This window comes from Toxotes jaculatrix, chromosome 19 (genome assembly GCF_017976425.1).
Source record: "Toxotes jaculatrix isolate fToxJac2 chromosome 19, fToxJac2.pri, whole genome shotgun sequence".
In the NCBI taxonomy this organism is placed as follows: Eukaryota; Metazoa; Chordata; class Actinopteri; family Toxotidae; genus Toxotes; species Toxotes jaculatrix.
This window is the reverse complement of record NC_054412.1, coordinates 8,427,266-8,453,772: the sequence shown is the minus strand read 5'-3', so window position 1 is coordinate 8,453,772 and position 26,507 is coordinate 8,427,266. Positions and strand designations below refer to the sequence as shown.

Genomic DNA, 26,507 nt, shown 5'->3' with positions numbered 1-26,507 from the left:
ATGACGTTTTATTCAAAAGATGCGTGACATATACAATTACAAAATAATTTACATGGCATGCCTTACTATCCATTCACTATAAACGTTCAGGGCCAAATCAGACTCAGATTTTTTTTCAAGTGTTTTTGTCATTTTTGTCAAGTCTACATCTACAAATACAAAGCACATATCTTTTCTAAAAGAAAAGCCAAATCCTACAATATCTACAACAGGTCATCTCATGAAATCAGTTTAAAGTGAATCTTTAACCTAAGTCCATAGGGAATTCTGAACATGAACTCAGTGGCTTACACTTGTGAACTTATGCGAGTGATGTGTGTGTGTGTGTGTGTGTGTAAGACCACACACACGTTTGAAGATAATAGATTTAACACTGATGGGATTGGTAGACTGCACAGTTGGATACAGACAGACCTTGACTTGACAGTTACACTCTACATAACTAGTCTACCAGCTACACTAAACTGGGCACTTACTCATTCACATCTTCTCCATCCAATGCAAACTTCACAAAACACAGAAAATTTGCCCCTTTCCGGCCCCCAACCACCAACACCCCCCCACCCCACATTCCAATCTCACAATTTGGGCTACACTTGTAACAAACTTTTATCAACACAAAGAAATGTTCCAAAAAACTCCACAATATACAATATGTATAGATACTATATCTCCTTTAGGAAATAATCTCATAAATAAAATATACAGACCAGCAACTGAGATGCTGAACTAAAAAAGAACGGTATCAAACTGTGGTAAAAAGCGATGACAAAGGATTTTTTTTCCCCAAAGAAAATATTGCACAACTAACACAAAAAGGTGGATATATTCTTTATGACATGCTCATGTTCTTTTCATTTTTTTTAGGATCAGTAGAGACTTTTTTTTTCAACCCCCATCCTTACAACCCTCCTCTGACAGACATGCAGTTCATTGTGATATGGACAGATCACACTGAAGTATGTGATAATCTCATTAATTCAGAGACCAAAGCAGAGCTGGTCCAAAGTGACAGCTTTCTTTTTTACCAAGTTTGAAGTTACACTTCCCTCTGGGCCATTCCCCCGCCCCTCAACTCTAAATTTTAGCAAAGACATATTTTGGCACAAATGTTTGAGGTGACCCTAATTACTTCGACCTAATGTTATTAAACCTACATATCACTGCCCTTTTCACTAATTTTGGTTCCATCTTGTACAAATAAAACCCACTGCAGATATTTGCAATGCGCCTACTCTTACCCACACTCCATCAGCTGGCCCTGCTCTGTGTCCTTATAACACAAACACGAGCTTCACTGCCTGAAAGAAGAAATAAAAATAAACCAGCTTTTCAGATTTCAGTGTCAGCTTACTAAATGAACAGATTTCAATAGCTTCATCCTTCATTAGAGTTCTGACTTCAAAGATTCAGTGACAATAATTTCAGCTTAACTGTTAACTTTTTCTTGTGGTTGTAGCTGTTGAGTTTAACAGTACTACAGCTTCGCTCCACACCTGAAATTACACTTAAAACACAGTGGAGACGGGTGCAAACAGACATCTGTCAAAGTCACCCTAGTCTCTTTACAACATTTACACATGACTGATATGTATTTACATGACTTCTGAAAAGAGTATGAAATGGCATAGGTGAAATATACAAAAATATTTCCTGTACCTTGCTTACATGTTTAGTGTGGTCTTTGAGAGCAGGGACAGCCCCCCAACTACATACTCACTTCACAGAAGTGACAGCAGGTGACAAATCACTTCATGCCAGAGGTTAGGTTGTTCAGTCTAGGCCTTGGCGACTTGTTTTGCGCCCATGTCACCATATGTAGATATTTCACTGAGTACAGGATATGTCAGTCAAAGCTTTTCTGTACACCGCTCCCACCCCAATACACCAGAATACACAGCAATATTCAAATTCAGTCACCAGTCTCCCAAATAAAGCAGGTAAGTTGAAATCCATGTTGACAGGGTATGCAGATTGTATATCACAAACAATGATAATAATGTTAAAATTCATATCTGAATAGATAAACAACAAAATGTACATATAAATTAATCCATGTAGCAGAGAAACATTTCTTCTTCCTTCGAAGTCCCAGGAAACCATGTGGAGAAGACTGTAGTTCACCTCAGATATATTTGCTCCTTGACCTTTCCAAGTTTGTAACAGTGACACACCTGTCACAACAGTGAAAACTGTGAACTCTTAGTAGTGCTCCTAAATGATGCATATATCTAAGCCTCAATTCCAGGCGAGATAGACTGAGCAAAAGGAATGGCAGAGAGCAAAAACTAAAAGTCCCTCCCATTCTCAACCATGATTAGTCATTTTATAACATCCTAAAAGCAAAAGCAGTATAATAAAGTGGTAACTGTTTCACTGAAGGTTTGTACAGCAATGGATTTCAGTGCCCAGTAGTACCTGTGCGCTCTGGGAAAAAAAAACAAAAAAAAAAACATCTTTGATCTCCAGAGTGTGGTATTCAAGTATTACTGCTGCCTCTTTTGAAAACTGCACCTCAAAAATTCTTCTCTCAGTTAACCGACTGGTTATCACGTCTATAAGCTTCTTCTAGCTAAAGCAGCATTTATTTGCATGATGATTAACCAAAGCTCAGCTCTTTGGCCCTACATGCATTGCAAGGTGCCACTGACTTCCAAATGGAGCAGATCTGAGGGCATCCTTGGCAAATGCAGCCAATGCTTATTGCACCAACTCTAGTGGCAGCATTGTGTAGTGCAGCACGATTGTATCTCTTTCTGTGACCAGGGCTGATTTTACTTTTCTCTCCAAAATCAAAGTTTATTTATCTCAAATGAAACAACTGTGCCCCTTCAACAGATTGCATTTAAATCCCAGATATAACTCAGGGTAATTAAGGACAGGGACATCTCATTTGAGGCGTTGAGTGACATTGGCTAAAGCCACAGCAAAGGCCTGAACAGCGGAGAAGGGGTACTGGAAGTCCAGGATGTAGGCATTGCCATCAATCCTGCCAAACTGCATCACCTGTGTAAAAAAACAAACACAAAAGTTAGTAAAGACTTTAGGCAAAGAAGGTTCTATCACTGACATGTCCTTGGGCTCACTGTATTTCAAATCAGTAACACATGAATCTAATGAGGATTACCATGCAGTGAGAGTTATTTCTTGACCTGGAGCTCTCTTACCTGTCTGCCCTCCAGTTCAATTTGAAAGTTCTTGGCAGACTCCTGTGTGACGCGCCCACCAAAATCCAGCTGGTAGACCTGTGTGGCTTCATTCCACAGTGGCTGCTTGTTGGCCATGACATACACAAAGCCCTGGCTGCCCAGACCTCTGTCCTCCTTCTCGTTGGCTTTTCGACATTTGATCTCTTCCAGTTCACTAGCAGCCCTCATGTTCCTCTTACTCTTCCAGCCCTTCTTACCGCTCTGGCACTGATTGAGAAGCTCATCCCCACTGATGAACAGCTCTGGCTCACTTTCTGAGCTGTCTTGAAACTCACTATTGGCGGTAGCCTTACTCAGCTTCTTAGCCTTCAACTGCTGCTCTTTCTGTCCCTTCAGCTTCTTCTTGTCCCTTCCTCCTAGCCGTGGACTGGAGATGAGTGAGTTGAAATCACCCAGAGCTCTGCCCTCCTTTTTCGACTTGCTCCCTTCTGCCAGCGGTGGCACATTCGCCTCGTCAGCCCGACCATCTGCTCGCTTGCGGTTCTTCTTGCTGAACTTCTCAGACCGCTGTGGGACAGGGCTCTCAGTCAAGGACAGCACCTCCTGAAAACCTTCCCCAGCCTCTGCCATGGTCTCTTGTAATGCTCCATGATTCTGCAGTTCTGTTGGTGGTGGCGGAGGGGGTGGTGGTGGTGGTGGAGGAGGAGGAGGAGGAGAGAGAACATTTTTGTCTACTGTCATGTGTGAGGCTTTGGGTGGAAGTGGCACTGCAGGACTGGGCATAGGGGGGCAAGAGTTATAGGTACCCCATGGAGTGTGAAGGGCGATGGGAGGAATGGGAAGCCCGGCACAAGCGCCTCCTCCTGGATACATGGGTGGGAGGGGGCAGCAGGCCAGGTTAGCCAGGTTTGCAGGGTAACCTGGTGGTAAGACAAGGGTGGCATCCTGCTGTGAGAAGGGTACTGGCGCCACTACCTCCTTTGGGGAGGAGCAGGGGCGTGGTGAACCTGGGATGGGCTGGAGATGGGCTCCAGAATAGGCAGTTGCTGGAGGGTACTGGAGAGAGATTTGGTATCCTGCAGCTGCTGCAGCAGCTTGAAATGATGCAGCACTGGGGCTGGTGGGGGACTTTGGAGAAAGGACAAAAGGCAGTCTGGACACATCCAAGTGCTGAGCTGGGCTAAGAATAAGTGGGGGTGGTTTGTGGGGTCCGGGGGGGCCAGTGGGGTTCAACGTTGCTGTCCGTTCCTGAGGAACCCACACCTCCTCTGTGGCAGCTGGGTCCCACTGATAGGGAGGTGGGCGTTTGACAACCAGCCCTGATGCATCATTTCCTCCTAGTGCCAAATGCCTCAGTGTCTGATTCAGTGTTTCATCCTCAGTAAATGCTGAATTAACATAATCAGCCCTATCTCTGTTACTTCCTCCTCCTGCTGCAGTCCCAGATCCTTCAAGAGAGCTCAGCAGGTTGTAAGAGGACTGGGAGGCCAGAGGAGTAGCACTGTTGGAGTGAACGATAACTGTGCTGTGTGGTGCTCCATTCCTGGGAGGGAAATCTTGTCTGATAATTGTTCCTCCTGCTATTCCATTAGCACTGCCTGGGGCAGTACCTCCAACACTGGATCCACTGCTACACTGACTGCAGGTATATAAGGCTGTTGGCACCCTCTGCTGGAATGAGGCTGCTAGTGCACTGTTTTTGGCCTTGGGAGGCAGTGGTCTAGGCGGTTCCAGCATCTGGGAAACTTTGAGAGCGGCCTCTCGGCTGTTCCTCCTGAGAGTGGCATGAATCAGACTGCTGTCAAGCCTCTGTCCAGGGTTCCTGCCACCAGCACTGTTCTGGTTGGCCGTGTCAGGGTATGGGGGTGGGTCTCCGCTGGGTATGGAATAGCGGGGTGCAGTGAGTCTGTTAAGAGTGGCAGAGGTATAGGGCAGCTGGACCTTCTTGTCAGCTGAGGAGGATGATGAAGAGGTGACCCTGAGAGTGGCAGAGCTGCCAGGTCCCTGGAGTGTGTACACATTCTGATTGCAGACAAGGCGCGTTCGAGGACGACATACTTCCTCCACATTCCCACTGCTGTCAAATGTGGTTATCCTTTCATATCCCAGTGGGGTGGGGTACTGCGCTTGTTGCTGACCTGAAGGATAAAGTGGAAACTCTCCCTTCTTCATACAAAGGTCACTCGGTGGAGGAGTCCCACTGGTTCCACCCCCTGTTCCAGATGTAGCGCTGGAGGCTGTAGTGGAGGCTGAGGCTGAGGCAGCCGCAGCTGCTGCAGCAGCCACAGCAGCAGCCACCGTCCCAGGGTAGGGGGGCGGAGGGTTCATCTTGCTGAGCTCTAGAGGGGCACTGAACACCACCGTATCACCCTCAGCCAGCTGCGGAGTTGGCCGAGTGGTTTTGATTTTCAGCAGGTGCTCGTGTTCACCCCCCACTGCTCTCTCAACCACTAAATCAGCAGGTGGATGAGGGATCTGGATCTGCAGCGTCCCTGGCTGGAGCTGGTGCACAGCTGCACCTGAAGGTTGCCCTGATGACATGGAGGGAACAGGGATTTGAATCTGAAGCTGCTGCTGAAGTTGATGGTGATGCTGCTGTTGTTGTTGCATCTGATGCTGCTGCTGTTGTGTTTGCTGCTGCTGATGAATTTGTTGCTGTTGCTGCAGTTGCTGCTGAATTTGTTGATGCTGCTGTTGTAGCTGCTGCTGCTGCTGGATGTGCTGCTGTAGCTGCTGCTGATGCTGTTGCTGCTGCTGCTGCATCTGTTGAAGCTGCTGTTGAATGTGCTGTTGCTGAAGCTGCTGCTGCTGCTGCTGCTGTAAGTGTTGATGCTGAAGCATCTGCTGCTGCTGTTGGAGTTGGAGTTGCTGTTGCTGCTGAAGCTGTTGTTGGTGGTGCTGAATTTGTTGTTGGTGGTGCTGTAGCTGTTGTTGGTGTTGCTGCTGTTGTTGTTGATGGTGATTTGGTTGTTGCTGCGACGGATGATGAGAAGGAGGAGGTCCCACCATTAGGCGCCCCATTTCCAGTCCCCCAAAGATGATCTGACCAGGACTAGAATACCTGGTGGGAACTGTGTACTGGGCTGTCAGGATGGTGTCCTGACTTTGGTCTGACCCACCAGCAGCTGCTCCAGCAGGGGTTGTGGTGGGATTCGTTAGAACGTCCAGCTGAACATTTTGATTGGCTAGAAGTGACTGGACCAGACCAATGCTTTGAGCGGGTGACATGGCCTGAGCAGGACTATGGATGGGGGCAATAGGGATGTTGACAGTGCAGGGAGGGTTGTCATCAGCGCCACCAGCAGGGCCTGTGACAGGGAGGTCATCTTCATCCTCACTGAAGACGTTGGGGCTGAAGACAGGCAGATTTATGTAGTCCATGGAGATCTTACGCACCTCTGGCAGGTAAATGGTCATCTGCCTGGGCTGCAGATGGAGGAGGCTTGTCTTATATATAACTGGGGGGGGAAAGGGACAGGGTAAAATGAGCACATGGAAAAAATAAAGGCACATTTCATTCATTCATCCATTCATTAACTTTAAATTGTCAAAGATAAAGATATTGATTGGTTACCTGCACCCAGATTAGTCGGCAAGAATGTGGCCAGCCCCACTATCTTGAACTTTGTTCCCCAAATATTGGATGTGACCTGAGCAAGGTAATTTTGCTGTAAGACAAGAACAAAAAGAGTTATATTATTTTTCTGTAAACACATACAAAATACATTATGTGTGAGCTTATCATTAAGCAATATTTGCCCCACCCCTGGACAAACAGTGACCTGACAGTGACAGCAGTGTAGCAAAAAGCGCATTGACCCCTCACTGGCTTCACACCCAGCCACCACTACCAAGCATATTTGATGCAGTCACTGGGCAAATAGGTCAGCTCAAAGATTTGACTTTTACCTGAGTGATGTCATCTAGAGGGAATTCCCTCCGTGTGAGACTGGGTGAACCAATCGAGGGCTTCCGAATGGGTAACCGCGGTGACCTGGAGATCTCCTGTGTAGCGCGAGACAGTTTGGGCGATTTTCTGGGATCAATGTTGATCCTGTTGGTAAAGGGACAAACTAAGTCTCTACAGAGAAGGTAGCAAATAAAAAAGAAAGTTTAGGCATGCAGTGAAACAAAAAAAAACAAACGTAGAACATTCCATTAAAATGCGAAAAAATCCGAGTTCATCCTCTGGCTCACATCCTCACACACACACACACACACACACACAAAGAAAAGAAACAGGAAATATTAGTAATAGATGACATGCTGCAGTGCACATAAGCTAAGTGTCTGGTTACCTGGGCAGTTTGGGGGATTTGCTGCCCCTGGATATCTTTGGAGATTTCTTGCCAACCCAATCATCACTCAGCTCAATGTCACTGGAGTCTGAGCAGTTACAGCTGTCAATCATGGCAGATATCAGGCTGTTGCCGTATATCTCATCTGAGGAGAGAAAACAGGATAATGGAAGGAAAGAATGTAGTTACTTTTGAGCAATCAGTGTGCAGTTCTCAAGACAAACTTTACTTTTTTCTTTTTAGCAATTATTGCAATGTAGTCGGGACTGAAGGAGACATATTGAAACCTACTTGGACGCAGACACCTTCATCATTTTAACAAAAGATGATGACACAGCAGTAGTGCTTCACCATTTCTACATTTAGCCCCATTCAATCCAAACCATTGTTTCAGTTGTTTTCAATTCTTCTCAGTTTTCTCATTCATATTAAGTTTGTGAATCACTGCTGCTCTAGTTTAGGTCAAGCTAATTTATTTGATGGACATTAAAGTGTGAATGGGCTGGAACCATTTCATGGCTGGCTTCATTTATCACTGCGTGGGGAGGGAGCGGGTTGATTTATGAGGAACCCAGGGGCCATCAGAGCCCACATTAAGCAGCTTTTAATTAACATGGGCCCAATCTGCCCTATGTGACTAAGACATACTAACTCACAGAGTGTCAACTCAAGAAACTCTACTAACTGGAAAAGTACTGGAGCAGGCAAATATGTCTGAGAGGAATACATTTAGCTATTTGAATTCTGTTAGGTTGCCAATATGAAGGAAGCTCCATTTTACCTGTTTTCCCATCTGTCTTTGGGTCCATAATGACAAACTCTGGACGCAGTTTACTTATTCGTCTGCCCTTGAGGATAGGCACCAGACCTCCTAAGTACTCCAGGTACAGAGTGTAGCAGGGCCCCCCCACCTCAGGGTTATCCTCCGTTCGTTTCATGGTACAGTGCAGACGCTCGTTCCCAGCTGTTGGGTAGCTCACAAAATCCCGCATGTTGTTGGGATCTGGGATGGGGGGCTGGAAGAGGTAACATAAGGTTATAGCATAGTTAAAAAACTTTGCTATTACCGCAATTATTTTGTTAATAATTGTTTTGCTACTTAAGTTTTCTTATACTAAGTTAAACTTTAATTTCCAGTTCAACTGTCAATTTGCCTGGGCTTATTTTTATATGGGATCTTCATCTTAGTCTCAGAAGGTGACATCTATGATATCACTGCTATGTACGCAGTAAATTTCCTGGAAGTCCTTCACATTTATTTTTATGGTTTTAATGGCTTTAACACCCCCCTGCCTTGTGTTACCTTGATGGTGGGGATGAAAGCGGCAGTGACGTAAGAACAAAGGCGGGAAGGCATGGTGAGCTTGGCGACATCTTTTTCCTCCTTCACTGCTGTGGCGATGCCTTGCTGGCAGAGTAGCTGCAGGCTGGCAACACGGTGCTCCACTCGCACAACGTAAAGTGCTGGGCCACACGCCAAGAACAAGCGAGAGTCTCGGTGACCCCAGCACAGTGTAGTTATTGGGCGCTGCAGGATAATGGAGAAGACAGATTAGAGAGTGCACCACATCCTTTCACAAGGTTAATGTCAAGCATGAAAAACGGGTGAGTGTTAGATTTTCTGACTGTTACGGCTGTGACAAACTTCTTCCTTAAACTCTAAATCTTTTCCTGTGCACATTTCTTAAAATGAATTCTGAGAGCAACAGTCTTCTTCAATCAAATATACAAATACTGTGACTCAGAGTGCTTGTTAACCATGTTGGCCCTATTAAAGATGATCACCTGCGCTGGCGTGTCCAGTGTGTAGATGTGTTCACCCTGAACGTTATAGAACTTGACAATGGCGTTCCTGGTGGGGGGAGGACATGATGGGTCAGGGGAGAGGATTGTTCTCTCCATCCCTGCCACTGCAAGGAGGTCCCCCTGTGAGCACCACTGCACCACCACATCTACAGCATAGGACAAGTAAGAAAAAGTACTCATAACTTATAATGTTAGGAAGATTGAACATATGCAGAACATTTTTGACAAAAGAAAGAAAAGACAATATTACTTGAGATATAACTTATAACTGGTATAAAAAAGTGAGAGTGAGACAAAGAATGTGAGACAAAGTTGCTGGAACACTCAGGTATACATTAATGATAAGACGCCCGCGCACCTTTCAGACCGGTGCGGATGAGGGTGGGAGAGAGGTCATCGTAGTTGTTCATCAGGCTGATGTCACCAGAGGTGAAGCTGACTGTCAGCAGTGGCTTCTGGCTGTGCACTGAAGGGAGAAAAAAGACAATACAAACATCTTAGGCAGGCAGTGTGGGAGAAGCATAATGAGATGACAGTTTTCGGTACACTGTTATAACTGCAAACTTTTCACCTATGTGCAAAACCATGACTTGCATACATTTAAGTAATGTGGTGATGACAAACATTGCCTAGTCCCTGCTTCTCAGCCAAGAAGATGTTCTGCTTTTCTCCATCTTACATCATAGTAAACATCTTGGAGCGTTGGTTGGGGGAAGAACAAGAACTTCGATGGCACCCACTTGGGCTTTAGAAAACTGTGATGGGCGATTTTTTTTAGATGAAATGATTAACTGAGAAAATAATCAGCATATAAACTGACAGTGAAAAGAATTGTTAATATGCAGCCATAAATGAGGTATCATACTGGTAACCTACAGAGGATCGGGTGATCAATATGCATTTGCAGAGTGGACCATAAAAAAGACTGGATTCTAGGAAGACTCTGTGGGTGCATGTGTGTGGCTATGTATGTGTGTGTATTTGTGAAGATGTGTGTGTATAGGTGTAGTTGAGGGTTGTTATAGGAGAGGCTAGGACAGGTCTTTAGCCTTGGCAGCTGTAATTTATTTTCAGTGAGTTTCTGCTGTGTCCCATGCAACAGAATACACAACTGCTCTAAAACACACTCAGCACATCCCACTGCTGCAAACAAGTGGCATTCGCAGTCAAACTGCTATAATAACATACCTTCAAACAACGACCCATACGTTATCCATTAAAACTTCCCTGACTCTTTCCGTTCACAGTCCTGCAATGACCCAAATTCTAACGCAAATAAAATATCCACATCTGCTCGACTCTCAGTCCAATAACAGTAACTACTTCCCCATAGTAATGACTTTACAATGGGTGGTGCATTAAATCATATATATGATGCTGCTGTAAATGCAGTGTGTTGTGCTGTGCTTTGCAGTGATAATAGGTTATCATCATATATCATGACAGAGAGATCTGGCAGGCGGAGGAAGAGGCGGCCTGGTGTCCCAGTAAGGTTGTCAGCTTGAGAGATAATTTCTATCAGGTCCAATCAATTACTATTGACTGGTTTAATTAGTGAGATAGAGCATAATCAGTGTTCCAGCTAAGGCAAGCACTTTTCAGCTTTACCACTTGGCCCACAGTGAAGGGAAGGAAGAAAAAAATAGCACAGCGGGATAAGGACAGACCCTCACCAGCTCAGCCTTAGCAACAGGGAGTAATTAAGGTGAAGAGAAAAGGAGGTAAAAAGACAAAACAGGAACCAATAAAAACGAGGTTGTTACACAGGCTGGTGTACACACTGGAAGCAGCAGGAGAGTTGGGAAAGCTAACCACACTTAACTCTTCCCTTGAGTAACTGCTCATGTCCCAGTGTAACAGATACACACTGGCCATTTATGTATTTGAATTGGACAGGAAACTCACCAGGCTCACTTTTGCCTGTTTTTACCATTGTGTGTGTGTGTGTGTGTGTATAAGTTGACAGCACATGAAGCTTAGAAAAAAAGAAAAGCTGACATGGCAAGCATTATTAGAGGATTAACAAAGACATGTGGATCAATCTAATCTAAACAATCTAAAAATAAGTTAGTTAGAGAGGAATCTATAAGTGAAAAAATAAGTGCACTCTGCAACTGTTCCAACAGTTTTTTTTTTTGTTTTTTCCCCCCAAATTGTAGACTGTGCTGTAATGAGGGCTGCTGTGGCCAATATATGCCCTAATGCTAAAAATAGGCTGCAGTCAACTATGGCATCACAATCAAGTACCAGGGCTACAGCCTTAACACTGCAGGTATATATTATATTCTTAACTATAATCTTCAATGAATGCCTTTTTCACTTTTGTTCATCAATGTACAAAGAAAATAAAACCTTGTTTTCCCAGGCAAAATGGCTGACAAAAAAAGCAACACATATAGCTTGGATTGCCACAGTGTCTGACTGGGACAACTTACTATAATTATCACACTACTGCATGTAGCTAGTCAGACATATAATGTGATTGTTTCTGGTCATTACTGGAAGGTTTAGGATATTTTTCCTTCTTTTTAACTTTTTAGACATTTTGGAGGTGTTATTATTCAAGCAATTATTTACAAGCTCCCCAATCAGCTATAGCCTTTATTAAATGAACAAACCCAAGGCTGCAGTGAGTATACAGGCAGTCAGTGCCTTAATAAAGAACATGACAAATGGGATTTAATTGGAGTGTACTACCCCACGTACTACCAAACTGGGCAAACCAGGTATCTTAAGATAGACATTTAAATATGACAAAAACCGTCATATCAATCATTATTTCTCTCTTTTAAATCTCATTCATATATATCATGACCTTCATTTTAATCTAAAGCCTTGATAAAAGGACCCAGGCAGAGTTTATGTCCAGCTGTACACCTGTTCCAGAAACTTAAATATTTATGGGATTACCAGGGGGACCAGAGATACTGATGATAATACACTGCCAGCCTACCAGCTATATAATTTGTGTCCCCACCTGGTGCCCCTGCTAAGTAATCTTTCCCCTTCCCTTTGGACTAAGAGCATGTGGAAGAATTGATGGAGCAGTAAAAAACAGAGGAAAACGGGGGAGGAGTTAGAAGCTCACAGATGGTCCCACAGCTGCTTTCTTGCGCACGGAGGTACCTACGTAAGAAACAGCTGGACAACTGCACCGCCTTGCTCCATAAACCTTCCACAGATTGCCCTCCAGTCCTACACCAGATTATACTCTTACATCATATTCAAATTAGACTCGTATCAGTCGCCTTATGACAAAGCAGATACTCCTCCAATTTAAACATTTTAACTAATCCTGGTCAAATCCTTTAAGGCTTCTAAGTACACGGTCGTGTACTGGGTTATGAGCTGCGTCTGTGCATCTGAGTACACAGCAGTACTGTGGTTGAACTTGGCTAGAACTGGACTAAGGACATTGCATTTATATGGTATATGTCTCAACTTCTAGGCCACCAGGAAGCCACTGTAGAAACTGAAATTTAAAAGTGAGGGACTTGAGAAGGTCACAGCAGCGAACCTTGTGGTGGGGAGTAGTCGTCAGAGTCTGTGTCACTCTCACTGCTGTCCTCCACCAGGAAACTGGGGTAGTTCCAGGACATGCTGACAATGCCATCCGACTCATGCAGCAGTATGTGGGCCAGCATGCGCCCGTGGCAGTCCATCACTATCACCTGTCCGTCTGCAGTACCGAACAACACCTGGGTAAGAAAGAGTAAAGGCTTATTAGGGGCGAGAGGAAAGAGAGAGACTCAGAGAAAATTAACTTGGACACAAAGACAGAAGACCAAAGATGGAAAGGGGGCAAGCTTAGAAATAGAAAAGGAGATGACAGATAGAGAACAAAGAAAGCCAAGAGAAATGTATATCGCAAGGAAAACAACTTGGAGAAACAGACATAAATAGGATGAAGGTGATGAATAAAGACAGAGACACATATACAGACTGAAAGCTTGATAACATCAAACCTGAGCAGATAATGTAACAGCATGAAAGCAAAAACATAGCTGAACAAAATCACAACACATTCAAGACAGAGAATGGTTGTTGTCACTCACAGCTGATCTCCCTCAGGGCCTGTCTCTGCCTTCAGAATGACAAGTGTACATACTAAAAGTGGCAAATGAAAATCTAAAACTTCTATGTCTATTAGTATTCAAAGGCTGGCATAGTGCTGAAGGGAAATGCCATACCCATCACAAATCTGTGGGAGATGTGTGTGTGTGTGTGTGTTACCTGCTGGTCATCGGGGGTCCAGATACCACAGGTAATCTGGCTTTCTAGGTTGATCTCAGAGGACCAGTGTCTCTGTCCACTGACTGATCCCACCAGGACAAAGCCATCACGGTAAGAGATGAGGGCCTGGGTGCCGTCATGGGACCAGGTGAAGTCACTCACCTACAGTGGACAAGGCATGCTGGTTAAGAATAAAATGCTGGTAGTGGCTATTAATGATTACCAGGTTAATTAAGAAGAACAGTTTGATACCTTCAGCAGCTTCTGAAATTCATTTTAACTGTAATTTTGTCACAAAGAACTGAAAGAAGTGTGATTTATCAAGACGCTGATTGTCAGAAAATGAATTGCCAACTTGCAAAAAGGCCAAACATTGTCTGATTTCAAATCTGGGGATTTGTTACGGCAGTCAGTTGAATATTTTAGTTTTTGGACAGATTGTCCAATAACAGAATTTTAAAATAAACTCTGGAGAATCATTTTGGGAAAGAATGACAAACTGGTCTTAATGTGCATGTACCTCAGTACTCTCATTAGAAGGGCTCCAATGATTTAAAAACACTTTGAGATGTATAGAGGAGCACAGCCTCTAGGAGCCACTAGTGAGGCACTTACACCTGAAACTTAGTCTTGTTGCTTTGAAGTTTATTCCAGTATTAATGAAGACAAGCGCTGTCAGAATACCTCAGAATAAGGAATATTAAAATACATGGCCTCCTGCACATGGTTAATAGTGAAAGGGTCTGCTTCAAATAAAATAATGGCTGCTTCTATTAATGTCTGTATAGATTAATAGACTTGTATGAGATAAAAACTTAATATCTAGGGGAAAAGAGCAAAGGTGCCATTTCAAATAGCATAGGACATATATTTAAAGAGTGAGGCGGTTGTTTAGAGTGTCATCTACTAACTAAATTAATCACCAAAGATAAGAAGCTGTCAGGACGTGTCAGACTCAGCTCAACAGATGACAGTGATTGATCGATGAAGCCTACGCAGGATACATTTATATTTTTTTTAAATCAGCATGTAAAATGTTAGCGGCAAATGGCTCAGTCAGTCACAGAACAGTGGGAACGTGCAAGAATAAAGAGCTATCTTAACTTTCCTCACAGATTAATGAAACCAACATTCCATTATATTCACGGACATACTCACTACTTTTACTTTTCCACCACTTTTAATTATTGATTTAACTCATGTCCCATTTCTGTGAAATGTATCTTACCTGAGCTCCACGGTCGTTGACCAGCTCCACGGACCAGCGGCCTTCATACTGGATCCAGACAAAGATCCCTCCATCTGTATCGCAGGTGGCCAGTTTCTGGAAAGGCTCATTCCAGCGCACCAACACCACCTTAAAGTCACACAGCAAAAGAAATAAAAGTTTGTCAGTGCCCCCCAGTGAAATTTTTGTGATGTGTTTTGTGGAGTATGGCAAAGAATTTAGCGGTGGCCATCCTGTGACACAGCTTTGCCATTTTGCCTACAACAGATAATGTGAGATAACAACACAGTGCCTTGTCACAGTGCTCTTGATCAAGACACTGAACTCTTGCCCACACGCTCAGTGCAAATTGTTCTAAATGAGAACATCAGTTGAATGTCTAAAATGCAGAAATGAAAATCCAAGTTCTCACTTTTCAATGAGCTAAATTTAGCATCAAACCAGATGAAAATATATCACAAAGTGGGTTAACCTCATTTTGAAAAAGTCGCAAAGGAGCTGCTAATATCCTAAATATTAAAAGACAATGAGATTCAATTATTCTGCTTTCTGTCACTCTGTACCACACTGCTTTTTCAAACATGGAAATTTTTGCGTGTTTCTCCTGGTTTGTCACTTGACTCTAGTGGATAGACGATGAGGTGTGTGTGTGTGTGTGCTCCTGTTTCCCATTTTATTAAATTTGAATTTTGGAGGAAGTACAGTATAAAGGTGAATGTCTATATTTAAAAGAGAAAGCCACAGTAACAGATGCAAAGAAAGGAAAGAAGGAGAAGCTGAAAGGAGACACTGATGCATGAGTGTCCCTATAGAAATTACTATATTGTGGTCTAAACAATAAACTGTACAACCACTAACAGCTCACAGATGCATGAGTTTCTGTATTTGCCCTGAGGTCAGTGGATAGATGGATCATCATTACCCTGAGGAATGAGTTGCAGAGGAGGACAGTGTTGATCACTGGCACAAAGCAATGTAGATCAAATTGTTCATAACCCCTTTCTTTGTCAGTGTCACCTATCTTAAAGGCACCCATTACAAACTCCATTCTGCCCCCTCCTCTCTGTGTCGCTATCTGTCTGGTCTCCTGTAGCGTGACTCAGCCTATTCCCAGAGGAATAATCCTAAGCAGGGAGCAGCTCTGCTCTCACTGAGCAAAGCACGTGGGCTGTACACGCTCGAACACACAACACAGGGCAGGTTTTAGCGAAGCTTACACTCTCTGAGCGCGAGTCCAACAGATCAGTGGCTGAAAGTTGGATAAGCCAGCCAGTCTTGCTCTTTTCCCCTAAACAACACCATCCCTTCCTCACCCCCTGCAACAAACCCACAATCCAATATATCAACAGTCCAGCGGAACAGGTCACATTAACCGTGCATTCATACAACAATTTAATTTCTCTCCTAATAAAATTAGATCATCCTATGTAACTACATTGATATATTCAGCTCAGCAGGTGACTGGTCAATCACATTATTTCTCTTCGCAGTGAATACTCTGAGCAGCAGTGTTGGGAAATTAGTTTGATAATCACCATGTGGGAGAAATCCAAGGTAGCTTTGCTCAGCTGGGTCTGTCTTCTAATGCAGGTTACATACTGGGAAATTTTTAGTGCACTGTACATGAGCACTGGTGTTTCCAGTCCAAACAGGGGTAAAGAAAATTCATTTGAAAATAGTTTCTATGCAACTAAAGCAGCAGCACTGAGGTAACTCCAGTAACAAATGACATTTACTCTGAAGTTTCCCAACAATTCCCTATTTGTCACTGTGTCCAGTGTATTGTTAACTGTCTCGTGATACCAGACGGGGTTATCCTTGGTGGGCATAAAGAGATCTGTCTCACACAAACATGTTTATATGAATACACCCTGTACAGGCCTCCAGAGTAATAAGTGTACAGTGGCATTCATCACTCTCCTGGCCCTGCTCCCTCAGCAATATGGTGTCCTGTGAGCCGGATTTACTGTGTTTTCTCTCCTATTCCCATTGGTATAAATCCTAATGTTGCTGGTAAGCCGCAGGGAAGAGGACACAATGAGACCTAACCTGGTGCAGATCTGCAGCTAAGATCTCCATCATTCTGACTGAGTTGACCATATTCACGGACCATTAAAAACAGCCTGCCATCTATCATTCAGTCACCTGATGCAGCAGTGCTCACTGGACGCAAAGCTGCAGTAGTATTGTCCAAGATAACAAATTTCCATGCACAAGCATCTCATTGGGGGGATACAAACTGTGTCGTTACTCCATCCGTGAACTGTCTACAACCTCTGGTGAGCAAAATGGATTTTCCGGATGGTATTATACAAGATAATTCAGCTCCAGCCACTGTAGACATGAGGCTTTAGATTAGGTCTGCATAATTCTAACATCATTCATTCCAAGGTCCAAAAGACAAGCAACAAAGAAGAAATTAACATGAGGTTTACACAAGCTGAGCCTTGCATGTGTGCACACTTATCTGCAACCCCATAAAGGTGAGAATAATCTGTGTATGTGTGTAAATTTAGCTCGGCGTGGAGATTAGTGTGAGCTAGTCAAGCATCCCGCGAGGGGGACAGCTGAGCACCTCATTGTGACGCAGCGATCTGGGAGATCAGACATCACATGGAGACAGACAGGATAAGAGAGAGAAGCCACAGGATAGCGAGGGGCCTGAGAGATCATGGGCAGAATAGGTGCATGTATACATGCAAATACATTCATTTCATTAATTATCATGTGCTGCATGCTCAAAGACAAGTAATGAAAGAAAATGAATCACTATGCAGTAGGTGATTAGTACCAATATCGATTATAGGTATATCAGAATGAAACATAAAACAATATGAAATTTTGAAAAAAGACACAAAGAGCTGTAGGAGGACTGCTGCATAACAAAAAAAGCCTAAAGCCACATGTTTAGAGGCAGGGCAACGCACTGGTCTTGCCTCCAATCCATCCCAAACAATACGTAGTACGAGAGGAAGAGAGTACATGCTGCCGATCCCTTTAATTCTGCCTTTTGGCCAGCACATGGCCATTGACAACTTCTGCTTGGGAAGTTGGCACTGTTTTCACTCCTGCCGTGCCATGCTGTTGTCACTGCCGCTCTGGCCTCTTGCTAGGACTTAGAAACTGGGAGCAGAGCTGACCCCAGCAACTTAAATGAGAAGACTAAATCAAATCAAGGGACAGCTTTGGGTTGCATTGGAGTCAGCAGAAGTGAGAGGACACTGTGACAGTGCAGTGTCACCGTGGTGCAATCGTGAGCTAATGGGTCCATGGGAACACTGGTCCCTCATATGGAAGACTTTCTTTTTGCAAGGTTACGAATAAGACTAGTAGTATAGGAACTCAGTGTTTCAAAAAATATAGCTGAAGACCGCTTGGCCACATTTGGATACACTGTTTTTTGTTTTTGCGCCAAGCTGCACATGCACACTACACACTGTATGCAAGATGAAATCAAAAAACAGTGGCATAATTAAGATAAGTATGTTTCTAAGCTAACACTGCTTGCAGCTAAAACCACACTGTACAGGCCACGCTGTCCCTCTTGGAAAAATCTTGCGATCAAGTACACCTGGATGTGAGGAAATAGCCGAGCTTGAGTGTTATGCAACATGTCCTCTCAAAGGATGGATTAGCACACTAAAGCCATTTCCACTAAGCACATTTAGGGAGACCATTTTAATGCAGTGGAGAGGTCATATACTCTTCGATCCTGAGCAGGACTTCTAATGTCAAAAGGTCAGACAAGGAGAGAAAAGAAAGAATGTGCTCAACAACAGGGAGACATGTAAAGGCAAAGTAGTGACCAGCACAGGGGAGGAGATTGTGATAGAAGGAGGAGGAGGATGGAGAGCAAATTAGACAATGTAACATGACCAGGGAACACAGATAAGTATCTGGACACAGGTGGTAATGGATGCGGAGGTGAGTGACACTGAGGAAAACTCTGAGGCGAGAAATGCAGCACAACCCATTAAAAGTGATCACTTAACTCAAACTTTCCTCAGCTGTTTTTGCAGGAAAAATGATGCTGCATTCTGCCTGTCTTGCAATCCATTATTATAGTCCCCATTAAGTCTGAACAGACAAATTAGTTGCAGTGCACCCATACAACCCATTCACTATCTTCTTCCTTTTCCCTGTCCATTTTATATAGCTGTGCAGGTCCCAGATCAGTGCTGGTTCTTGCACAGGCCCTCTACCAGAGATATAAGCTGATTTATTTATGAGGTTTCACCAGGAAACAACTTTTAGAGCATAAAAACATCACACAGGAGGAGTGAAAAACGAGAGGCAGAGAAGTAAACATAGCGGTGGTGTTTATCTTATCTCTCTCTCTGATCTATTACCATCAGCAGCATTAATAGAAGAGTCCACAGACTTCATGAGGTTTAGAGTCAAACATCTTCAGGTGACAACAGTGCTTTGAGCAACACTTGAAATTTGTGGTTTTAGCCAAACAGTTCAGCTTACTCATCTGAAATTTTTGTAGAAAAACTTGGTTGCATGGTTAATTCTCTAGTTTCCTCTAGTCCCTATACATGTGCCAAATAAACTGGCACTAAGCATTATCACTGTGCTAGTATTAGGCCAAGGAACATCAGATCAGACACAAATCAGTGCTCAGATCAGCATGTAGGCCACAGAAGCTGCGCTGTGGGCTCAACCTACAAGGTGAAGTGGTAAACACAAGCTGGTGCCCTGGGGTCACCTGTCTCTGTTGGATTAGGGCCTTAGACACTTGTCCCTTTCTACCTTAGCGAAGAGCTTGTATCTGGCCTCTAAGGAGAAAACCAACACATGCGACTCCTACCTTTGGGCACGAAGCCACCCATCAGATTGATGGGAACAATAGAGAGGTGTGTACAGATGTAAATTTTTAACTAGAATGTCAGCATAACTGTTTCAGCAGTCACACAAAACATCTCATCCATCAGTCACAAGAATTCATGAACACAATGACATTGTGAGGATTTTTTCAAGGTGCATATATTTAGCAAACAAAGTAAAAATGTCCTCTCTTGAGACCGCCACCTAATGTTCTACTTTCTAGCTGGAGAAGTAGGAGTCTGTGTCTAATAGTGCTCAAAATAGACACCAATATATTCCGATTTTTTATTTAAAATAGGAAAAAAATTATTACATCTAAAAAAGTAGACACATAGGCAAATACCTCAGTACAGTAGCAATGGCTCTGCAATAGTGTGATCCAGACAGACGTGCTTTTCTTGCATGATAAAGCATTTATCTGTATTTCTACATCTAGACAAACAGCACAGCTAACGACAGGATACTGACGGACAATTTTGCCAAAACTTGTGCTGCGGCCAACATTTTGTTATCAACATGGTGACAGTCATTGTCAAGTCTGTCTCGGATGTTCAGCTCTTATGGAGAATGAATGGACTCCTAGAGACTAGCTGCTTGCTCTGTTCAGCATCTCAAAGCAATGTAATGCAAAAAAAAAGCACCGTACTGTCAAAAGAGGCGTTGATCTATTCTGATGCACATCCCAGAGGGACTTTTATGCAGCATCAGAAGTATAGTCACATAAAAAGATGAAAACCTACTTGTTTTCTTCTATTTTCAATTTGATTTAAGTGTGGTGCAAATGACACAGCTGTTGCTAAAGGTCAGCAGCTCTGTTTAAATAACAACATAAAAATAGTATCAGGACATTTCAGCAAATTTTCTTTCAATACAACTTTTTGCTTGTCTGGTTGGTTTATTTTTAGTCTAAAAGAACTGTCTCAGAAAATAGACTTAAACTGTTATACTGTGTACACATGTAATACAGAGTTGCTGTGTGCAACAGCCAATCATCTCTTTCAGAACAAAACAGAGTTCATCAACATCAATCTCATCAACCCAGTGATCAACCACCTTAAAATCAGTTTGAAACACAAATGAACACAATGATAAGACCAAGTCTGAAATGATTAGCTGATAAATTGACTAATAAAAAGAAAAATAATCTGCAACTTCTTTGATAATTGAGTCACTGTTTTTACAGTAAACATGTCAAATATTCACTGGTTCAGCTACTCCAATATATGGTTTTGCTGTTTAAAATTGCTGTAAACAAAATATCTGTGGGTTCTGGACTGCTGGTTGGACAAAGAAACAATCTGAAGATGCCATGTTGGACTCTGCGGAATTGAAAATGTGGGTTAATAAGGGTTAACAACAGCCCTCGTTAAAACCAACATTTTTAATGGGGTCAATGATCAAAGACTTGACTATAAGCACACTTAAACCACACCCCAGTAAACAATTAGAAATCTAATAGGCCCACATCTATAATAAAAAAAATACAATACAAGCAATCAGCACCTCAGTGTACATGTTATAAGCACATCAAAAGTTTGTTTGTGGATATGTTGAAATGGAATATGACAACAAATAATTTGCTGACTTGACAGTGTAATATATGTCAGAGCATTTCTCCTAAGCAACCAAGCTCCATGAAAAACACAAAGCACAGAATTCAAAGTAGTGTGACACCCACTGTGAAAAGATGGCTGTGGGAGACAGAACAAAAGGAGTATGGCACCACACACATACACCTTGCTCCCTTTGAAGCTGTTACCTTGTAATTATCTCTCACCCAGGCTGAAGGGGAATTAGACACAGAGAGGAAGACAAACCTTCATCAGAGATGTACCACAGGTCGTGAAAAACCTTTTCATTATCGGAGGAAGATCGTGAGAGCTTTCAGAAGAGATGCTATAGCAGGACAACAGCTGAGCTGCACCACAACATAAGATGCTTTTATCCAAAGTGTCTTGTAGTGCCAGGAGTGCCAAACTTTTTATCATGGGGTGAACACAAGTGTAAATCAAACCTCTCATCCAGACAGGGGCAGTGCCACACTCTACAAGAATACGGACCGCTGCCCATCTGCCCTGTTCTTAACAGATGTCTGACAGCTTAAGATCCACCCTTTACTATACTACATTGCCTGTACTGGGCCAAGTCCAAAAGACACATCCATTCAGACGCTTGCTTACATTAGAATGATCACAGGACACTCGGGTCTATACATCAACAGGAATAATGGCCATACTTAAGGATGTTGGCATGGGTATTGATCTTGGCAGGAGAGTATTCCTATGGGACAAGTTCATGTTGCATTATTTTTGTGTGCTCATTCATAACGTGACTTGAGCTAATTTACATGAAAGGACACTCGTCACAAGCAACGACAAGTGTTCAATGACAGCGCTGACGTTCAAAGGACAGGACTATTACGGGATGCGTCTGCTTTTACTGCTGAGTGAGCAGCTTTTGAAGACAAGGAAAGGTTACTTAAAAGTAATGACGCGTATAATGTCGGCCTGATGAGAGTTTTCTAAAACATATTTTCCTAACTAGAGAGTACTGGAGACTATATATCAATATCTTGGGGGTAATTTTCCTTGGCGATGGGCTGTATACAACATTCTCTCCTCTCCTTATCAGAACTGGGATGGAAAATTATGTGAGTGAGTGAACAGATCTGTCAAAACTTGACAGAATTCATCAGGCAGTGTTATTTCTACTACTGTCAGAAACCCCAACTTATGCATAGGGTAGACACATATGTAAAGAGGCGGATAAATTTTAGTTGTGTAGGTTTTAACCTCCTCTGCACTGCATACACTAGAGCAACAAAAGGGAAATTTCAGTACTTGGACCATATTCAAGTGGGCAGAGTTAAATGACATTTCTGCTGCGCTTCAGTCACTCTCTGTAGGGATTCATCCACTCTCCCCTCAGCTGCCTTATGGAATGCTGACACAGCACCTTGCTCCATCTGACCAATAGCTACGCCCACTACAAGAAATAATGCAACCTGTGTGCAATCGCCACTTGTGCCAGCACTGCTGTATATTGACGGGAATATTCATACACATGGTAGGCAATAGACCTAGGCATTACTCAGATTAACTTTCCAATAACAAAATAAATGGCCTCAGTGCACTAGTGGTGGAAAACTTTGGGGGGAATAATTATGGTGAGAGATAAGATTAATACCAGGGAGTGGAGAACTGCAATGTTTTGAAGAGCAGCAGGGCGACATAAAGCAAGGGTATCAAACCATGAGCCACTGAGAGTATTCAGATCTTCCAACCAAATGCTAAAAAACCTGATTTCACCAATCCCCCTCCCCGTTAATGCCTGCTGTACAAAAACTCCTGCTGTACAAAAATTCTAAATTTGCAGGCTGCCATGGAACAAGGTTTGACATCTTTCAACTCAAGTGAAACATCTTTGCACTAGACAAGCCAGAGCAGCGCATCTGCCTTAAAGGAGTGTCGAGCCAAGCAGTTTCAAGGACACTGTTCTGCACCTGACCCTGCACTTGGACCAGCATGGAAAAGGAAATGTATCTTTTCGTGCCTATTCTGTGAACACTAAGTACTACTAGTAATAACAAAATAATAATTTGCAATCACTTGCATTCTCCCAGCATTTCTGGTGTAAAGGAGTGAGAAGGTTTGAGGAGCTTGTTCTAAGGGGATCAATGGAATCAGTAATCTATCATCACTAGGGTAAATGAAGGATGATTGATGAATGATGTTTTGGTGTTTGTTTTTGGTGTAGAGTTTAATTTGAAGAAGGATGGATGTGCAAAGTAGCTAAGTATAAGCACTATACATTAAGCTTTTTAAAGTGCTCTTTTATATCTTTAAAAAATTAAATATAAGAAATTAAATTTTTGCTTAATACTTCTAAACTACTTTTGAAGAGTCTGGAATAACAGAGGAACTAAGGCTTATGGCACAAGACACATTTTTTTGTACATGATCACCACTCTCAAGATCACCACTAAAAAGGACAAGCACTAGTTGGTAGGGTATAATTGTATTTAAATAAATATTATCAGGATGCTACACTCACTGTCACAGTGATTTTTACTCAGATTTGTCTTTTGTTCTACAGCTTTTTGAATAGGGTGATGATCTAGTATATATTTTCTCCTTAAACTCTCCTTACCTCACTGTTGTGTCCTCTGAGGTTGAAGTTTACTCTCTGCGGAGTGGGCCGGTCCCGTCTGCAGTGGCTGGATGTGAACGTGACCCCAACAACTCCTCGGCCATTCCCAGTAGCGAGCCAGCCCTCCTCATAGTAGCGCTTCCTGCACACAGGCTTCTCCTTCTCACTCTTTGGCACCCGGCCCTTCCAGGACAGGCACAGGATGTTGGAGTCGCTACAGAGGACCGGACCATGCTCTACGGCGGCGAACATCCCGGCCGCTCTCTACACCCCCCGTGGATAAAAAACAGTACCAGGTGGGAAGTCGGGGGTTTTTCGGAGGGGTCGGTACCGTTATGAGCGCCTCTTCTCCACTGAGGTTACTGGTTCGGTGCCGGATGTGAGAGAGTGACAACTGTGCATAGTACTTGCGCTTTCCCTCGGCTGTCCCTTGATTTGCAATACAGATTAAAGGTGATCAGCGAAAACTTCACCAAAAGCACAAATGAGGTCACGAAACTAGGGATTGCTGGATTGGAGACATGTACCCAAATGGGCTGCATACACAACAAAAGGCACTCATTCAAGTCATTTTGATGCGTTTGATCAGTGAGCTGCCTCGCTGATGATGTTTCAGTGACAAGGCAACAGATGACGGTATCGAAAAAAAAAAAATATTTAGAAATCCTCTGTGGTAGATTCCAGACTCGTGTCAGCTGATCGAAAACAAACATCCACAAAAGCACAGTGTAAACTCACAAACGGGCAATGTATCCAATCCATTCAACGCGTCCCAGTGCTTCCAGTTGATGCGATTAAACTTTCTGTCCAGTTCAGCATGTCATTTCTGGGGTCCGTGTCCTCCTCGAACGATCCCGCCCGTGTGTGATAGAGGAGGAGCAGGGACTCCTCTCCATCAGCTGTGCGCCCGCAGGAGAGCTGCTTCCCCCGGTAACGTCATTACGTCTTTTCAACCCGCCTCGGGGATCCCATGGAGGACTGCTGGATATTACAAAAAATAAAAAAATAAATGAATAAATGGTGTTATCACACGGAAAATGTATTTATCAAGTGAACAAACGTGTTGTGCAAAAGAGACGGTTTGAATCGTTTTATATAAAGAGGACGATGTAATGATAGATGCGCTGAAAGCACTCACCTGCCGCATACAGCCGTTAAATATTAATGCTCTCGCCTAAAATTACACCTCACTTGCCGTTACTTATGTCTCCCTGTGCAACCACTTAAGTTCGAGGATTATCCTGCTCAGTGGAAGGATATTTAACTAATTGCTTAATTATTTAAAATGACCATATATCATTTTAGCTCTCGTTTTATTAAGCTACACATATATACAGATATAACGGTGCCTCTTCCTGCAGCTAAACGGTTAAATGAACAGTAAAAGGAAAACAGACGAGAGGTAAACAACAAAACATTGTGATGAGAGAGTGCACAGGAATAAAATCTAGAGTCGCAATTAGAAATCCAAGGTCCGACAGATTAATCAGTGGGCTTTAAGGGACGGCTACAGACCGTCGTCTGACGATAAAATGACAACCGATGGACAATTGTTGTATAAGGATATAACTGACATTTGGATTAAGTCAGTTGTCATTGTGATAAAAGATAGTATCCAAACAAATTCAATAATACACGACAACAAGACAACGGTACGATTGCATCCCATAAAACCTCAGGCAAAGAAATAAAGTAAAATATGCCCGTCTGTTCTGATGTTAATGTAAAGAAAGAACCAGTGATACTAATGCTACTAACTGACAAACAAATACAGCTGAAGCCCGTGAGATGATGCCCGAACACCCATCACCGTGCGCTGCCTGCTAGCCACAGCTAGCTAGATCCTGGATGATGGATCCAGACAGAGAGCTCTGTGGGCTCCACAGATCAGAACATGTCAGCAGCGGGATTAATCTTTCCTGTCTTTATTTATCTTCTCTGTGCATTAACGCTAATCTGACCGCGATGCTCGGGAAATGCAGCTACCGTTGGCTGCCTCTGTTGCCTCCTCCACAAAGAACAGTCAGTGATAGCTAACCGGCTAACGGACCAGCTAGCTAGCTGAACCTGATCCACCATCAGCGGAGACTGGCTCCGTCCATCCGCCGCTGGCAGTCGTCGCTAACAGGCTATGGCTAGCACTTTAGCCGACTGTTTATCCTAAGGTTTTTCTTTATAAAAACATTAGCATATAGCTCTTCAAAATAACCACAGGTCGGCTACGTAGGGCATAAAGTGGCAAAATAATATCAAACCTGTCGTTAACAAAGCCGGAGAAACATCAACGGCCAGCGGAGCGCTCACCACGGCTGTGTGTTGCTGCCGCTGCTTCCTCTGCCCGCAGCCTGCTACTGTACACTGGTAGGGCCCGACCGCCGTGTCACGTGACGGGCACGTGATTTAGCCCAATTAAATTATCACAGCTCACATCAGTAAGTGCAGTGTTTTAACTTTAATCTAATCTTCTTACAAACGAGGATGGAAAGATATATTCTTCGTTGTCAAACTGGAAACAATTGAACTGATGATCTGCCCGCAAACATACCACAGCGTGTAGTCATAGGAGCAGTATTCAGATACTTCAGTAAAAGCAGAGGCTGCAGAGACACTGCGTTCTGTTTTATAGGTTTATCATATGTTTTGTGTCTAGATTCCTAATCTAAAAAGTAACTATAGCTTAAGAAAAAGTAGCAATACTATAGTACAGTGTAAAAAATACTCTGTTACAAGTAAAAATCCTGCATTCAACATCCGACTAAAATATGGTGGAGAGTAACTACGTATAGTTGCTCAATATACTGTTCAGTTACTTAA

General features: G+C 43.2%; 1 protein-coding gene across 3 annotated transcripts; it reads right to left on the bottom strand.

Moving 5' to 3' along the window:
• On the bottom strand, positions 1–26,038 carry tulp4a (TUB like protein 4a). 3 transcript variants are annotated; one of them, XM_041064584.1, is made up of 14 exons: positions 25,949–26,038; positions 23,694–24,674; positions 14,715–14,843; positions 13,487–13,648; positions 12,771–12,951; positions 9,612–9,719; positions 9,233–9,399; positions 8,751–8,975; positions 8,229–8,463; positions 7,448–7,592; positions 7,059–7,203; positions 6,724–6,817; positions 3,168–6,607; positions 1–3,006 (listed from the first exon to the last, which is right to left on the bottom strand). In XM_041064584.1, the coding sequence occupies exons 2-14, from the start codon at positions 23,943–23,945 to the stop codon at positions 2,890–2,892; spliced, it is 5,400 nt and encodes a 1,799-aa protein (XP_040920518.1). In that variant the 5' UTR covers positions 23,946–24,674; positions 25,949–26,038; the 3' UTR covers positions 1–2,889. The 3 variants fall into 3 exon arrangements, with proteins under 3 accessions (XP_040920518.1, XP_040920519.1, XP_040920520.1); XM_041064585.1 differs by having other exon boundaries at positions 25,998–26,035; XM_041064586.1 differs by having other exon boundaries at positions 23,694–24,671; positions 25,949–26,019.
• Positions 26,039–26,507: the final 469 nt, after the last annotated feature.